We start from the raw sequence: 18,482 nt of genomic DNA, 5'->3' as shown, positions 1-18,482 counted from the left end.
AGGCGCCGTAATGAAAAGAAAAAACACAAAACATTCTTGTGGAACTGACGTCATTAGCATACGTCACTAACTTAACTACAGACACTGCAACCTACACAGTCTCCGTAGTGTGAGGAATTCACAACACTAATTGCTTGGTTCCATTTTGATGGCATATAGCTCCCTTTTACATGTCATGACTCTGCAGACTCTAGAGAAAACAACACTGTTGCCATAAAACCTGGTAAACATCCCCAAACCTCATAAAGCGGATTGGCAACTGGGAAAAGAGGTATTTCCTGTTATTGCAAGCTGCTCCTCATAGAGGAAATGAACTAGAGTGTACTCTCCAGTTTGCCTCATCATTATCTGGAGTCAGCAATGCCAGATTCTGTACATTTCATTCCACACACACCATTCAATGTGTTGTATCTGTTGAGGGACTGAGAAACAATGCCTTGGTTGTAGGCTGCCATGATGCTGTGTGTGTGTTTATGTACACAAATAAAACAGATGTGTCCTCTTGGTTCAGGCCAAATGCATTATCGAAGAAAATTATTTTCTTTTCTGTGTTCAGATTCTAAGCACTGATAGCAAAGGACCAAACACCAGAGAAAATCTTTGCTGTTGTCTGATTTGCCCAATGCTACACTTTTACACAAGATCATTACATTTATGTTGCATTTAAATTATCTTATGTTGAGTTGAAGACTTGATCATGTAAAATGATAATATTCATCATGATTATCACCTGACTATCGTCAAACCTGATTTACTGAAAACTAGTTTGGAAGACTAATTAGGTACTTGGAGCATCTTAACAGTTGACAAATTACAAAGTGTGATATTTTATTAATGTTTTTATTGTGTCCTGAACAGCCAGAGTAGTCTACATTTGAGGAAGATAAACAATTTGTCCTATTTGTATAGTTTTGTAATGGTCATAAATCTGAATGTTTCAATTTACTTTAAAATGTATTGGCTGCTTATGAAGGTTATAGCTTTCACTGCCCAGTGGTTAGTGAAAAGAATTAAGGTGCAGTTAGATTGTTGAGTCCATTTAGGCAATTTCCGAACTGGCAGTCTTTTTCTCTCATACCGTTGACTTGATCTGAGTCAGTGGTTCTCCAACTGTGGGGTGTGACCTGACATGGCGGGAGATGTGGGAGCTATTGCAGGGGGGATACAGGGGGAAAGAGAAGTGCATACGTTTTTTTTTACAAGGATTTAATGAGAATCGGGAGGAGGTTGGGAAAACAAGAATCCCACTTTAAACTGAGACTGAAAAAAATAGAGAAACGGGTTTAAGGTGTTTTTCTGTCTCTGGAAGGCTGCCCTCTATGAAGATGATTTGTATGACGGAGGCTGGTGCGCAGGGAGGCTCGACCCTCTGCAGTGGTTCGAGGTGGACGCCAGAAGGTTGACCAAGTTCACCGGGGTCATCACGCAGGGCAGGAACTCCCTCTGGTCGTGAGTATGCTCGATGATGTGTGAGAACACTTTCAGACTCAGGCCCGGTTATTGACAGCAATAGAAGGGTGGGCTGGCAGATATCCTGGGTGGGCAATTATGGGCCAATTATTAAAGTTCCTAAGGTAGGAGGAAACCTATTGTTTTTGTTAGTATTCTTATTATTTTTCCTCTTATCCATGAAATGGCGCAATAGCTCAAAAAGTCCTGGACCCGTTTTTTTCAAATTTGGCCCAATGATACAACAGGTCACTCACTACTCCCAGACCACTAATGGCCCACGTACACCCATAGGTGGCGCTATAAGCCATGCCCAAAGTCTACGTGATTTCCCCAGCGCCCCATTACTCAAATGCCTGAAAATTGGTATACATGCCTTATTTCTCATGGGGAACAAAAAAAGCTCAAGGACCCATAAGGTCCGCCATGATGGATTTTCCTGTACTGCGACATTTTGCGAAAACCTTCAAAATTGATCTCTTAAAACAACTGTCCAAATCGACTTGAAATTTGTTACAGATTTGTAAAATACGTATCTTCCTATAGGATCAAATTGAATAAGGAATTCAATGCAAAATGGCTGAAAGAAGTGTATTTATGTAAATGTCCACATTGCTGTCATGGTGGAAATTCAAGTGGCACTGTGTAGATCTGAATAGTCAAGATGGCGGTTTCAATATAATTTATTTAGTTTGTACAATTTAAGAATTAACAGAGTACTCTGGACCGGTCATAGCGAAAGACATGCAGATGTAACCTACAGGTCGTTCGAGAGAGTGGTGAAGAACAACCCTAAAACCCTGCCTTATATAAACTTAGAACAAATGGTTCTTCTGATGGTCAATCCATCAATATAGCGGTCTCTGTGATTGGCCAGCACTACTCAGTGACAGTTTGACTCCACATCAAGTGTCCCACAGTTCTTTGATGCCCCAGCTCCCTCTCTAAAGAAGGAGATGGTTAATGATACACAAACAGGACACAATCTCCTTGGCCAAAAGGTTAGGTCAGCTCGCTCAACTGAGATAACAATCTCCCCCAACCCCCAGACCTAACTAAGACCCAATCTGAGTGTCCATTCTACAGAGTAGACCACACCACAGAGCCTCAGCTTCTTACATTCGTCTGTCTATAACAAAGGAACTTACTTTTGACCGCTTAAAGAAACAGATATTGTAACTATGTCAAAAACTGCCATAACATTGCCTAAATATCTTTGTGTCAATAAATGCAATATAATTTTGACTGATGTTTTTTCTAACCTTATTGGCTTCAAGATTACATCATTCTGAAGTACCATAAGCAATTTCACCTTGATATGTCAAAATATGATTTAATTAAATTGAATTGCTCCACAGCGCGCGCGCGCTCCAAATTCTCACAGAGTAATCCTGCCCCTTGACACACGTGCAAGCTTGGTGAGACGCACACACATCCTTTCTGGAAATTGTGGTCTGAACAAGCCCACACCCCCCTTGGTTTTTAGCATAGGCCCTTGTGGACCTTGGTGTAATTGCATTTCCGTATTTGTATGCAATGGTAAAAAGCTCTCAAATTCTCATTTCTACTCCATGAGTCTAAAATGTCGGAAACTATATATGCCTTATGTATCATGGGAAACCATACAGTGGTGACCCATACAGTCCGCCATCCACATACAACCAAGTAGGTCTACTTTCATCGGACAAGAGGCATTCCATGAGTGCTGACATTTGACGGCCTCAGACAGCATGAGTGCACCACTGGGCCTTATGAAAAGGCTCTTGTCTTGATTTGCAACTAGGGGATGTTCTAGACCAGGGGTACTCAATTACAAACCCAAAAGGTCCACTCACCAAATTCCCATTCAATCCAGGGTCTGAAAGAGGGATGGTGTATTTTTCTGGCCCTTACCTCAGAGTTCTGGGGGGAATTTTGTTCAAAGTGTCTATGCTTTGTGTCATAGTGATGTTTCACGTTGGGCCTACCACTTATGACAAGGTCAACCGTCTCATTGCAGATTAAACACATCGGTTTTGTGCTCCCCACCGGCAACACAAATGCATACTTGTCAGTCCACTCAGTCTGAAATTTGCGATTTTCTGAAACAACTTTTTGCTTTTTGTTGGGTTTTGTCACGCCATGATTTTCGCTAAGGAAGAAATAGGTACCATTAGCAAATCGATTAGCCTGCGTTGTTGCAAATGACACACACAACCTGCGTGACCCACAGAGGTTGCGGCCAACGTTGAGTGAGTGAGTTGTCATGGTGATTACAGCTCCCGATTGGACCTTTGGATTGGACACGGAAGATAGAAAGCACATCTCGTAGGAAAAAAATATAGGCTATGGCGCAAAATCACGCACCAATGAAAACTCGCTTGGATCATGACTAAATTATAATGTTGATTTTGGCTTCGGTCCGAATTGTATTGTGTCTGGATCCGGACCTGAGTCCGCCTATTGGGTACACCCGTTCTAGACTATGGGGGGCCAAGCTAGGTTGTACTGTTAGAAAGGCCAGTAACATTAAACACTATTGTTGTCATATAGTTTTCTTCCCAGCATTGCAAGCACTAACAGGCAAAATCAGTGGCGCTCCAGAAAGGTTTTATCCACCTTATTCCTAGCTCCCATTATCCATTTCCTGAATTATGAGTGCGACTTCCGGAGCCGGAGATTTTCATGGTAACGTTCATAAACAGTCATTGCGGTAAACTAATTCTGATGCGAAATAAAACATGTGGGAACACAGCCTGTTACACCTGAAACGGGACAATTTGATCATACCTCTGCCTTCTATTATCGAGGGATGGGAGGACGACCTGAAAAAGTGGCCTCAAATAACGTACACTAGCATATTTAGGTACTTTATTAACTCTGTTGCTATGGATGGTGAAGCGATGAATAACCTGAAAAGCTCTGAGTCTTATCAGTAGCTACCTCCACAGCAATAAAGTTGGTCGCGTTTTAATAAAGGTGGTGGGGCACAACCTTGTCTACCTTAAAGCAGACATAGAGCCTGGTCAGAGCCCCACATCATCGGTCCTGGGTTTTAGTTTCATCGTCAGGTGAAATACAAACGGTTGGGTGCTCATGTGTTGCTGGACCAGGGCACTACTAACCCACAAAAATTCCTATATGAACACTTGCATCCCACCTTTACTTTTACTACTTTTGGGTGGTCTCTTCAAGGCAAGGTTTTTCAGCTACATTCTTTTGTATTCCTCATCTGTTGGCAGGCGATGGAAACTGTACCGTTTGTCACAAGAACAATCCCTTTTTGTTGTGGGTGTGTGTTCAACACACTGTCGTTAAAGCCACAGATTTAGCTAAGTCTGGTTGTTAGTACAGCCGCGAACAGCGCAACAGGTAGCCTACCAGAGCTCTGCAATGACATTTTATAACAATAATAATAACAAATATAGCTGCAAGCAGCAATGAAGGGGCCAAGCAGTATTCGATATGGAAATTCAGTAGCTAAAGAAGCACAGCAAAACTTTTAATAAAAATTATTTGCTTTTTTAAAATCGCAATTTACTTTTCGGCAACGCCGAATTACGCAGCTGTAATTCAGTCATATTTTGACATATCAAGGTGATTGTGGTAGGATGAGGATTAGATGACATGCTCGCGATGACATTTCCAAAGTTTCGTCTCCATACGGTAAACCGTCGCAGAGACAAGGCCTCACTTCCGCTATGGCGTGCTCTTTGTCAAAATTGTTTGCGTGTAACTCGTGAACGGTTTGACTTATCGATAAAATTCTAAAGATTATATGTCCGCATGGTCTGAAGATGATCTGTTACGATTTTCATGAAAATCAGAGCAACGGCCTACGAGGAGTTCGAAAAAGTTGCCATTTCTTAAAATACAAATGACGGAAAAACCTTCAGGACGACAATGACGTCACAGGGTTCAATCGAATCGTCTGCATCTAAGGAATCCAATGATACCTCAATAAAAAAAACGGTGTTACGGTTCAAAAGTTATGGGCGTAAACACACCTACAACTTTGACCCCTTGGTGGCGCTATAGTGCTTCAGCTGTCAACATGAAACTTAGTGACAATAATCAGGAGACCGTTCCCAATCAGCGTGCCAAAATTCAAAACTTTTCACCAATCGGTTTTATGGGCTGCCATAGACTCCTAGTCATAAGTATAAATATAAATCTCCTGAGAATGAAACTTTATCGTTACCATTATGGATATACTGCCAGACAGCTACTGTGGTGTACCTGGCTTCGCTAAACAGATGATCCGGTATCAAGACTTGCTTGATGACTGTGGCTGGATTCAATCCTACAACCTTGCGTTTCAAAGGAGCCCATCTTATCCCAGCGAGCTATTCTCGCTGCTGGGAAATACTGTGTTCGGTTACATTATTAAAAAAAGGAAGCCGGTTTTCCCGTGGCGAGCTTTGTCAGATTTGACCCAAGTATAAACAGCTGTAATTCAGTCATATTTTGACATATCAAGGTGATTGTGGTAGGAAGATGATTAGATGACATGCTCGCGATGACATTTCCAAAGTTTCGTCTCCATACGGTAAACCGTCGCAGAGACAAGGCCTCACATCCGCTATGGCGTGCTCTTTGTCAAAATCGTTTGCGCGTAACTTGTGAACGGTTTGACTTATCGATGCCATTTTGACAACTTTTTGTCTGCATGGTCTGAAGATGATCTCTTACAACTCTCATGAAAATCGGAGCAACGGCCTAGGAGGAGTTTGAAAAAGTTGCCATTTCTTAAACTGCAAATCACGGAAAAACCTTCGGGACGACAATGACGCCATAGGGTTCAGTCGAATCGTCTGCGTCTAAGGAATCCGATGAAACCTCACTTAACCCTTGTGTTCTCTTCGGGTCGTTCTGACCCATCAGTCATAGTGACCCACCGTCGTATTGCGACAACTTTACCGCATACAAAAACAAAGTGAAGCATTTTCCCATCGGGCTGTCTCAGACCCCCCACATTGCGAAGGTTAAAAGAAAATTATTTTTATTTGTTTTTGTATTGGGTAAAATTGGGTAAACACAACGATGGTTCGTTATGAACCTTTGGGTCATGTGACCCGAAGGCAGCACGAGGGTTAAGAAAAACGGTTTCATGGTTCAAAAGTTATGGGCGTAAACGCACCTCCAACTTTGACACCTTGGTGGCGCTATAGTGCTTCATGGATCGACATGAAACTTGGTGATACATAGTCAGGAGACCGTTCCAAATCAGTGTGCCAAATTTCAAAACTTTTCACCAATCACTATGCATAATAATAATAAAACTACCAAAATAATAGGTGCCACAATGACGACAGGGGGGTGGCCCCTAATAATAAACGACAATTTATTTTTATAATAATAAAACTAACAAAAACAATAGGTGCCCCTAATAAATGACAACATATGTTTAAAAACAAACCAGTTTTAGTTAAATTATAGTTGAAATTACTTTAGAAAGAATCACTGTTGACGGCTGGCTGGGACTAACATATAGCAAACCGCAACTTACGCTACTTACCGGAAGTTGCACCCATAATCACTTCTACAGTAGACCCCCTGAGAATAAGGTGGATAGGAGTGGCAAAAAAGAGAAGCAGAAAAGTGCAACACCCTCCCACTACCATTATCTCTGATTCACTCTCCTGAGTCTCATCTGTGTTGTACAGTTAGGTCCATAAATATTTGGACATTGACACAATTTTCATCATTTTGGCTCTGTATACCACCACAATGGATTTGAAATGAAACAATCAAGATGTGCTTTAAGTGCAGACTTTCAGATTTAATTTCAGGATATATACATCCAAATCAGGTGAACGGTGTAGGAATTACAACACATTTGATATGTGGCCCCCCCCTTTTTAAGGGACCAAAAGTAATTGGACATTTGGCTGCTCAGCTGTTCCATGGCCAGGTGTATGTTATTCCCTCATGGGAGTTCGTTATTTCATTGACAAGGAGCAGATAAAAGGTCTAGAGTTCATTTCAAGTATGGTATTTGTGTTTGGAATCTGTTGCTGTCAACTCTCAATATGAAGTCACCATCAGTGAAGCAAGCCATCGTTAGGCTGTAAAATCAAAACAAACCTATCAGAGAGATATCAAAAACATTAGGTGTGGCCAAATCAACTGTTTGGTAAATTCTTAAAAAGAAAGAACGCACTGGTGAGCTCAGCAACACCAAAAGACCCGGAAGACCACGGAAAACAACTGTGGTGGAAGACAGAAGAATTCTTTCCCTGGTGAACAAAAACCCCTTCACAACAGTTGGCTAGACCAAGAACACTCTCCAGGAGGTAGGCGTATCTGTGTCAAAATCAACAATTAAGAGAAGACTTCACCAGAGTAAATACAGAGGGTTCACCACAAGATGTAAACCATTGGTGAGTCTCAAAAACAGGAAGACCAGATTAGAGTTTGCCAAAAAACATCTAAAAGAGCCTTTACAGTTCTGGAACAACATCCTATGGACAGATGAGACCAAGATCAACTTGTACCAGAATGGATGTAAATACCCTGAAATTAAATCTGAAAGTCTGCACTTAAAGCACATCTTTATTGTTTCATTTCAAATACATTGTGGTGGTATACAGAGCCAAAATGATGAAAATTGTGTCAATGTCCAAATATTTATGGACCTAACTGTATGTCTGCAAACTGCTGGGCCTACACAAAAGTTATAAAGTCATTGGACTTGTGTGGGGAGGGTTTGACAAGTGTGATGACTGTATTCCTCCACAGATACCATGGGCCTGGACATGGAGTTGGACCAGTTACTATTTGCTTTGACTTTATGGGTGTGATCTGTAAAGAATGAATGGCACCATGCAATGGTGAAGGGCTATAACCCAGGGTTGATTGTAACTGGTTTTGGGAAACACATGTAGCAGGGCAGAATAGTGGAACTGGGCAGAGGGTGCTGGTGTGGAAAATCCCCTAAAACTGCAGAATGGGCAGAAAATATTAGATGGCATTGTATCGAGGCCCAATTGGAGAAGAAGCCATAGGATATTTACAATTGTAGTAGGCCATTAGATCTGTTTTAAAAGTTCAGGGGTGCAATTAGTTTGATATGAAGCCCCCACCCCCCACTCCAGAGACAGTTGGTGACAGAGAGGTGCAGACATTAAGTTTAACATAGTCATGCGTTAAGAGTAGAGTAAAAAATAGAGACTAAATGTGTAATACGTCTATGACGTAGCGCCGCTGTGAGTGGCAGCTGTCTCAGCAGCTCTTTGTTTTTCTACTGTTTTCTCAACTTTTTCTTGACTTTATTTTCTTTCTATTGTGATAGAAAAAAAGTTTGTTTGTATTGGGATAGTGTACTGATCTACATACAGGTTATTTTTTTTCGTGGTCTTACTGGCCAGTTGAACCTGTTTTTTGAAACCAGCCAGAGCAGCGGACACTACCGGCATTATTTGATTTAGTTTGTTTGGATGGCTGAGTTGTTTGCCATGGCGCGGCGACTAAGGCAGTCTGTTTTAGCAGCTCTATGTCGAGCTAGGTGGACGATAATGGGACCCCTTAGCTTACGCTATACACTGGGCATGCCCTGTGGCACTACGAGGGACTGCTAAACTGGCAATAAAGCGCCCTATCCCAATGGAGCTTCGAGAGCCGTTCCACGGTTGCGGAGCTGGAGCTAAGCGGAGGGCTATGCTGGCAACGCGGAGGATGAGATACAGACTGGACAAGCTGGTCCGGAAGGCGGTGACTGTGGTGGAGATATGGATGCGGGACAAGCTCTTGGCCAACATGGGCAATGTCAAGCATCCCCTCCACCATGTCCTAGCAGGACAGTCCAGCAGCCTCTGTAGCAGGCGGCTCAACACCTCCGTAGCAGGTAGCAGGCGGCTCAACTCCCTATGTTCTCGGACTGAGCGTCTTGGGAGGTCCTTTGTCCCAGCTGTCATGGGACTAACTATACGACTCCACACTGTTTTGTTTGCGCTATAGCTACATCTTGTCTGCTCTGTGCATGGCCTTATTGTGTTGTATTGTATCGTGTTGCCTGTACATGTTGTCTGTAATTATTGTTAATATGGGAGCTGTGAGAGATACCTGAATTTCCCCAAGGCATTAATAAAGTATCTATCTATCTAAATGGATGTTGAAACTTAGTGCTCTGAGTTGGTGCATGCCAGTTTAGGCAAAGGTAGCCTTTTAAACCTCTAGGTTTAAAAAGAATTCTGATTTGATTGGAACTCTCTTTTATACATTTATTGTTGGATTTTACAGTTAACAGACATTTAATTCATTTTTGCAAATTGTTCTCAACTCAAACAACCATAACACAGTACATATGGTATACAAAGCTGCAGTCAGATTTGGCAAAATTGTTAGCTTGGATGTTATCTTTACATATAGATGGGTCTTGTGTTTGCAAACAATGAGGATGCACACGCAGCTTCAAGGCAGAAAGAAGCGTTCCATTTCACTTTTACTGTACCCCACACTTTTAATGTTCCCGCCACCCCCCCCTTTCTGAATAAAGTTCGATTGATCTGATTTGTTGATTTTTGTTGCTATGAAAACCAGTTTATCCAAGCTAACTAACATTGGCTGCGTTCCCTGATAACAATGGATCGTAGCAACGATCGAGCAAAATAAGGAAACCATCGATATTTCTTACGTGCGTTTCCCAAACATGCTCATAGGGAGTAGGCTAATCCATGCGCTTTCAAGAGCTATGAATTTTAAAGAGACACTTTAGCTACGGTGTCTTTGGGAATGGACCATAAAACTAAGATTCGTGGTACGATGGATTCTACGATCAATTTAGGCTTACGACGCTTTCGGGAAACGCAGCCATTGTTTTTAGCTAGCTTGCATTACCATTCAATCGCTAACAAAACTTTAGTAAAGATAGCTTGCTAAATCGGGCAGAACTGGTTCATGCAGGAGACTCCGAGACCTTAGCGCGTCACTAGCATCTCTTCATATCACGCAGTCGGAGCACAGCTAGATAATCAGCGTCAGCGTCCTTGGGTACCCAGCATGCAGTGCGGCATGTCAAAAAACGCAAAGACTTGTGGAAAATAGTTTGGTTACAACAGCCGTGCGAGGGATTTCAGCTGTTGTGTTCGTTCAGTTAGATTTGTTTTGGTTTGGAATGTTATTGTTTGTTAGTTAATATAATCTTGTTGGTCACCCTGATTGTGCATGTGTAGTTACATTTAGTCATTTAGCAGACGCTCTTATCCAGAGCGAGTTAAATTGGACCAGAGAGTCGGCTGCTGTACTGTCACAAGCTAACCTCGCAAGCAGCTGAACATGAGCTCTGCCCTAGCCCAGTTGACCACATGGTTATTGTCAAAGGCCATATGGCAGGTTAAACACTACTATTGATTAATGGGTACATGAAGCAATTAAGATATGTATATCATTGAAAATATCTCCAAATGGTGTATCCAATTGGTGTTAAAGATAAGTTTTTGGTGTTTACATTAGCATATTAGCGGAATTTGGCGATGACGTCACATTGGGGAGTCGAGGAGAGTAGCCTCAGCCTAGTACTAGAACTATCGTGACTGACTGGGATGAAGAAGAGGTGGCAAAAAACACTAATGTGTATGATGGCCTGCAGCCGTATAATTTTGAACCAAGTAGACATGAGAGGGCAAATGAGGAATTGCCGAGACCTGATGGCCGTCAAAGCCAACTAGAAAGTGCATTTCCTGCAGAAAATGCGTTGGAATGCTGAAATTATTAATTTTTCAATTGCAGAAAATACAGAAATGAGAAAATACCCGCAAGCTGAAATGAATGTCAAAAATGTGTGAGTCACACAAAAGAGGCAGTGTGGAAACTGAACTGCATCATCTAACAACGCTAAGAGCTGAAATACAATGCGGGAGAAGCTGAAAGCTGAACTGTTAAACAGAAGAAGAAGTAGGCCTAGGCTAGCTAGTCATGAAAAGAATATTATAGTCTTAACAGCTGAAATTATAGTTGGGATAGTAATAGCAGTAGCAGATGTGTGCATTGAGTACGTTTACTAGGCTTTCTTAGTAGGATTCAATGTGTTGATTGAATGAAACATACAGCAGTAGCGCCGATACAGGAAGACACGGCGACACTTTGTTGCAGAAGGATGATGGTGGAAGTTTTGTCCGTGGAGCATACAACGATTAATAAAAAGAATCATGTAGACGCGCTTATTGAGTAATCGCATAACTAATTACACATGTAAACGGAGTAATCGTATGGCATAAACCGACAATTGCTAGTAATCGGGTTTCTCATGGTCAAGTAAACCCACTCAGTGGCGTAAATAATAGAACTAGAGAGTATACAATTTCTGGGGAAATTGTAGGGTGTGCTTGCTTGCGTCGGTTGCACAGGGGTCTGTATATTTTATATAAAAATGAATCGGGCTATACTATTTATAAAGATTACATAGATTTAAAAGCATCTTTTTTTTGCTGCTTATTTACAACTCAAAATACGAGTGAAGTGTAGAATGAAATATGATGTCTTCTCATTTCCCCTGCAAGAGGCAGCTGACAGGCTGAATCAAAACGAATACATTTGGCAGACCGGTGTAAAAATGGACCTAATCTCTATGACTTAAACGTCCTTTTAAGTTGTCCCTTCTCGTGATATTTTATTTAGCCTACTCATATTGCATTCATTCATTAATAAAGAACCCCCTTTGAAGATTATTCTACGACTTTACCGGCAGAAGATAGAATCGCGATTCAAACAGTACCATCTGCTAACTGAAAATATGCCCCCAAAAACGTAAATAAGCTTGACATTTATTTAGTGGAAAATCGCTCATTCATTAAAAGCTCACTGGTAGCGATCATTGTCAGTAACAACGCAAAATGCGATATAGCCCTGTGTGGAGAAGCTGCCCCGGTAAATTCTACTACTACAGTACAGTACTAGACTACTGCTGTGTTCGTCTTGGTAGCGATTGCGTTGGTTGAATTCGATTTAACGTTCCGTTGTACGGTTTAGGCTGAAATAAATTATTTTCATGAACAGATTGACAAAGTTTAGGCTGTGGCAATGAAGTTCAGGTTAGTAGTCAGATTGTTTCAACTATTGAAAGACTTTTGAGTAAGGGGAGTGCCGAACATGTTCTGTCGCCGTTTGACTTGAACAGCTGAGGAGTTTTTGTTAGCTACTCACACTATTGTCTCGGGTAGGCTACAGCGTTGCAGTGAGCTACACTGGTTTGAAACCACAGGTAATGGTCATTTCACCAACAAATCGTTTACTAATGTCAGAATAAATCATACAACGAAAATGTATATGTGAGGAATGTTTATTTTAACGATTGAAAACAGATACATCATAGACCACTGTAGTATGTGTTGCCCGGGCAACACAGGCTAATGTCATGATGCTAATACTTCAGTGAAATAGTAGACTACTGTTTCCGAAAGTAGATGTACTTCCTTAATAATATCAGCTTATATTGTACATTACATATCATAATTGTGTGTCATATCACAAAGTAAAATGAGTAAATAGTTATCACCCTGGCCTCTTTTCTTGTGGCGTTTCTGCAGCTGCCTTGCAGTAAAGCTATAGTTAGCCTAGCTATCCCCCAAGTTAACAGATGCGAAACGAATGTTCTGCCAAAGGTAGTCACGCGTGTTTTTGTGACGTTAGTGACGCAGTGACGTTAGTAACGTCAGTGACTGTGGCTAGCAAATTAGCCACCGTTAGCTTCACTTTTCGCCACAAAAACTTCACTGATGCCTAAACCATGCAACGGAACGTAAATTCCAATAGAAGCAACTCAATCGCTACCAAGACGAAACTTTTGACACCTACGTTGTCTATGTAGGCCAAATATTGGCTGAGTTTTAGGGGGGCAAAAAGAATAATAATAATAATATATATGTGAGAGAACAAAGGTTGTGCTCTCGCCGAAGGCTTGAGCACACCCAATAAAACAGTTCCATTAGCAATAGTAGTAAAAGAGATATTAGCAGCACCTGCAGAGTCACCTCTTGTAAATTGTATTAGGTTGAAATACTATCAAACTCTGTCTTGTGTCTCCACTAATCAGCTAATACCAATCACCTGCGTGAGACTGAGTGGTGCGTGTCTGTTGTTGCCACGGTGATGGTGCAGCTATGATTGCTAACGCGCTGAGGGCAGAGAATAACAGAAATGTAGCTAGAATCCACACCTCAAACAAGTTAACCTAGACGCAAAACTATACGTCCAATCCAAAAAATAAGGATATTTTCCGAGACCCAAGACTCTGCCGAAACCAGAGATGCTTCGTGGGGCTCTGAACAAATGTGTACGTCTGTTGGATTCAACAGACAACTGTCTACGACCAGAACAAAATTAGCTATCTATTGATCCAAAAATGAAGCATGAAGAGCGAAAATTGTGGCAATGCTGGCAAACTAGAAATATTTTTTCAACAACATCCGAAGCTGCCCTCCACTCTAAGCGTTTCAGTCTGCATTCTTGGGTTTCACGTACACACCCATGTAAATCTCAGAAACGGCTTGAAAAAGTAATGAAACATAATCAGTGATATTGAAAAAAGTTGAATAGATATCAAAAAGTTAGTAGTAATTATTTAAAAATAGTTTAGGGTTTGGTCAACATTTTAAAGTTTAAATGGTGGCTCTAGCTGAAAGATTGAGGAAGAAGAAGGATTTGGAAGTTGAAGAAGTTTAAAGAAGTTTGAGAGGATTTGAAAGAAAACTCCATTGGAAACCCATGTTAAAAATAAAATGAATATTGATTTATATTAATTCAAGCATAAGAGGTACAAAGCTGAAAAGTCATGGCCTGAAACTGCTGAATTTTTTGATAGCTGAACGGTTTTAATAGCTGAAGATTTGAAGGCGCTGAAATGTGCCACGGAAGAAATAGAATAAGAAGGATAAGAAGAATATGAAGTTGAATAAAGATTCAAAAAACAATACTTGGAAGTGCTGAAGCAGCATTCCAACAACTAGAAAAGGCGGTTCCTGCAAAACAGCAGTGAGATAGCTGACCATGCTAAAAAAGCTGAAAATAGTGAAAATTTAGTAGAAAGTTATAAGCTGAAGCTTCAAAGCAACTGACAGGTATTTTTGAAAGGGGCTGGAGCAGCATTCCAACAATGATTTGAGAGGATTTACCATTACTTTTAAATGGAGAATAATTTGCACAAAAACCTATTTAAAAAAGTATAAAAGTGAGAAATGAGAAAATACCCGCAAGCTGAAAGCTGAAATGAATTTCAAAAATGTGTGAGTCCCACAAAAGAGGCAGTGTGGAAGCTGAACTGCATCATCTTAACAAAACTAAGAGCTTAAATAGCCTACAATGTGGGAGAAGCTGAAAGCTGAACTGTTAAACAGAAGAAGTAGGCTAGCTAGTCGTAACAAGAATATCAGAATGGGATTTATTCGCCATGAAAGTTTGCACAGACAAGGAATTTACTAAGGAAATTTAGAGAGAGAAAAGAGAGATAGAGAAATTAGAAAACCTCTAGAGTTGTTTACTCAGAATAGAAGTGTGCCCACGGGGAAATTTAATAATATCAACACAAACAAACAAACAGAAACAATCAGCTTGGAAATAGATCACCAATAAAACTAACAGTAGATTTGTGCGATCACGGACAACTTTTTCTCGCCTTAATGCCCTTTCCATATGTTGCCTATAAACAAGACGCGCTGCATGTGCGATCAAACTGTTGTACATTATAATTACCATGGATATTAGTCCAATTTTCCAACTTACGCCTGCTCCCCAGTAGACGTAAAATGTACACCCAGGTGCAGCACATAAAGGGCTTAAGTCTAACTGGTGCACTAGTCGTAACTTTAAGTTAGTCGTAACTTTCAGTTCTACGTCGGACGTAGCGTAACACCCAGGCGTACGCCCAGCTGGTGCACTCGGCTCCAGGGCTCTCAAGTTTTGAAGACAGGCAAGAGTGACATTCTCCCCCCGTCCCCCGTCAGGGGGTCAAAATTAATTAATTGCTTTTTACCTGACATCTTTGAAAGGCAGCAATGATTAATGTATCCATGGCCAGGATATAATTATAAAATATGACATTATTTTAAAAGTGACCTATAACATCAACTATGCAAAACACTTAAATGTATTTAGTGCTAATAAAATTATTACGCCTATTTGGAAAGAGATGTTTATAATGTGACAATATGTCAGTCATTGTGTGATAACGAAAATAATACTAGGCCAATTATATATAACAGACAAAGTGTTGCAAGCTCCGTCAGAGGTATCGGGTCTATGTTCATCCCGCACTGGGTTCGAACCTGCCACCTCTGACATCCCAAGCGCCACCACTACCAACTACGCCAACGAAAAGCCATTAATCCGTTGATGCGGGTGGCCTGTTACATTTAACATTTAGTCATTTAGTCATTTAGCATGTTACATACCTGAGGAGTGAGTTTCACCGATACACACTGGCTACATCTATGAACGACTTGTTCTGAGCAGGTGTTGTCAGTGAACAGGCTGTAAAATTGTTGGTTAAGACACTCATGAAAAACTGATGCTAATTATCTGGTAAACATTTTCTAACAGCAGTCAAGTTGTCATTGTTTGTGTCAAACAAGTTGTGAATATGTTGTAACAGTAAAACAGGAGATCATGACTGTGCTCAAAGTGATGCTCGAGCTCCAGTGGTTTGCTTTGTAGGTGAACAAAACTTTCAGAAGACGTTGTAGCAGAATCACAAAAAATTACAGGATATGCTTTTTTTCCATTGGTTGTTGCATTAAATCTTACCCAGATACAATGGTGCTCTTTTACGATTGGCTATTGTATAGACGCGCTTGATTCCTGCCGGTTCCATAGTGACAGCGGCGCGGCCAGAGGAATTTTGGTTGGGTGCTGCGGCATTAAATATATTGTAAATATTGTTTTTCTGCGTGAGAAATACAATGTGTGGCGGGAGGGCGTGACAAAAGACCAAACTGAGTGACTGTCACTCTCAATGCGTGACACTTGAGAGCCCTGAGTTACGTTTGAAAGAGGAAGAAGCTTTTTAATGATTTGAATCCCTTAAATGGTTTCCTTAGCTAAGGTGAAACGTTAAGGGATTTACTACATTTAACGTGAGTTCAAAGCAGTAAAATTAACTTAATAAAACTCAGTTTCCACGGAGACCGCTTTTGTTCAGTTGTATCGTTAGATATCTTAGTAGCTAGAGCTAGATCTAGCTAGCTTATAGACCTACGAAAAGTAGGCAAGAAAACCAAATTGGTCAGAGGAGGAAAATATTGTGCTTCTGGGGAGTCAGGTGGCTGAGCGGTGAGGGAGTCGGGCAAGTAATCTGAAGGTTGCCAGTTCGATTCCCGGCTGTGCCGAATGACGTTGTGTCCTTGGGCCAGGCACTTCACCCTACTTGCCCTGGGGAGAATGTCCCTGTACTTAGTCGCTCTGGATAAGAGCATCTGCTAAATGACTAAATGTAAATGTAATGCTTCTCCAGGAATACAAAAAAAAGCACATACTAAAAAATGTTTTATCCACAAATAACTGCAAACAAAAAACAACGAATGTAGGACGAAATTGCACCAAAAATAAACTCATGAAGTTTGGTGAAGCGGTCAAGTCGAGAAAAAAAAAATACAGCTATATGATAACTTGACTGTCATGTCCAAAAAAGAGAGAACCAATTTCAGGAGGGAGTTCAATAAAACTGGTGATATCAACCTTACTTGTAGGTCTTGTTGCTACACAGTAACGTTTAGGTGAGAGCTAGCTTACTTCTTAGGTTGCTCAAAATAGATCAACAGTTACACTGCATTTACCGGCGTGAGTCTAGGCTAGCTACTTTATTTACAGCGGTAGCCGACACATAAATAGTCTTCATTTTTAGACTGCAGCACAGTATGGTATAGGTGTGGGATGGGTTCATTTATCTCCATGAACTCTGCCATGTTTCGGTAAAGAATAAGTAAGTTACCTAAAGTTTTATTCCTTACTTTGTATGCTAAGGTCTTTCGTGCAACGCTTTAACGAACTTCAAGGGAATCCTTAAGTATACGACCAAGATAAGTAGAAAACCTTAAATACTTAAGGGAACATTTAAGGAAACCTTAAGGAGAAGACTTAAGGGGGCTTTGTGCAACCGGCCCCAGGTATTCAAGTTGACAGTTTTTTTTGGCTAATACAGTACAATGCTTTGGTAATCATACTCAAAACACGAAGCAAAAAATACAACGTAGGCTATGTGGTTCATCTAGAATAGGCCTATATTTCTAAAAACCAAGTGAAAGGAATACTACACAGTGATGGCATTGATTTTCGTAGTCAGCATCATGTATCTGCTTCTTAATCAGACTTACCCCATTCTGCCAGTTTTCTGACTCTACTGCAATGCCTTATTAGCTCACGTGCTCGCGACTGGTTGTTGCAAAGTATGACGTGTACAGCTAGTTAAGAGCCTGCACGAGCCTCGGAGCATGGCGAGCCACTGTTCTGCTCAAGACCGGACAAGCCGGAACTGGAAAGATGGCGCAGTCTGTTCGCACTCTCACTTGCCTCACTGAGCACTTTCCATATAAATGAACGGGGGCGCTATCTTTAAAGAGTCACTGTGCTTGGTCTACTTATAATGTCTATGACCCCAACCAATAAATAAATTACACCAGGAAATTAGAGTGTTGTGAAATGTTTTTACTGGCTGAAAGCAACTGCACTCCACACTCACGGCTCGCCTTCAGTAGCGGAGAAGCAGATTCTGACACACAAAATTCAAATTGATGACATTTTGTTAAACTGTGTAACTAACAGACATGGCAGCACCACCTTTGGAGGTTGACCGGTCTTCATCCACACCCTGGTTTGAACCCACCACCTCCGTCTTCTCAAGCGTGACCACTACCAGCTACGCCAATGAAAAGCTGACAATTTACTGACATGGATGGCCTTAAAACGAGTGAGTTTAACCAATCTACACCGGCTACAACTGCAGCAATTAGCATTTTGTCAGAAACTCTAGTCAATTACATTCCTTTTCAAAATCATAATCTATATATGTAAAAATAATTTATATAAATATAGCTGCAAGCAGCGATGCGGGTACCTCCGCAAAATAT

General features: G+C 41.1%; 1 protein-coding gene across 5 annotated transcripts in view; it reads left to right on the top strand.

Moving 5' to 3' along the window:
* Positions 1-18,482, top strand: part of cpxm2 (carboxypeptidase X (M14 family), member 2) — a 177,437-nt gene that overhangs the window by 25,301 nt on the left and 133,654 nt on the right. For all 5 annotated transcript variants that reach the window (XM_067244759.1, XM_067244761.1, XM_067244758.1 and 2 more), the window contains one exon: positions 1,310-1,449. In XM_067244759.1, the coding sequence (XP_067100860.1) occupies positions 1,310-1,449 (140 nt within the window). The remainder of the gene's footprint in view (positions 1-1,309; positions 1,450-18,482) is intronic.

The sequence above is a fragment of the Osmerus mordax genome, chromosome 10 (genome assembly GCF_038355195.1).
Source record: "Osmerus mordax isolate fOsmMor3 chromosome 10, fOsmMor3.pri, whole genome shotgun sequence".
Lineage (NCBI taxonomy): Eukaryota > Metazoa > Chordata > Actinopteri > Osmeriformes > Osmeridae > Osmerus > Osmerus mordax.
This window is presented reverse-complemented; position numbering and strand designations above follow the sequence as displayed.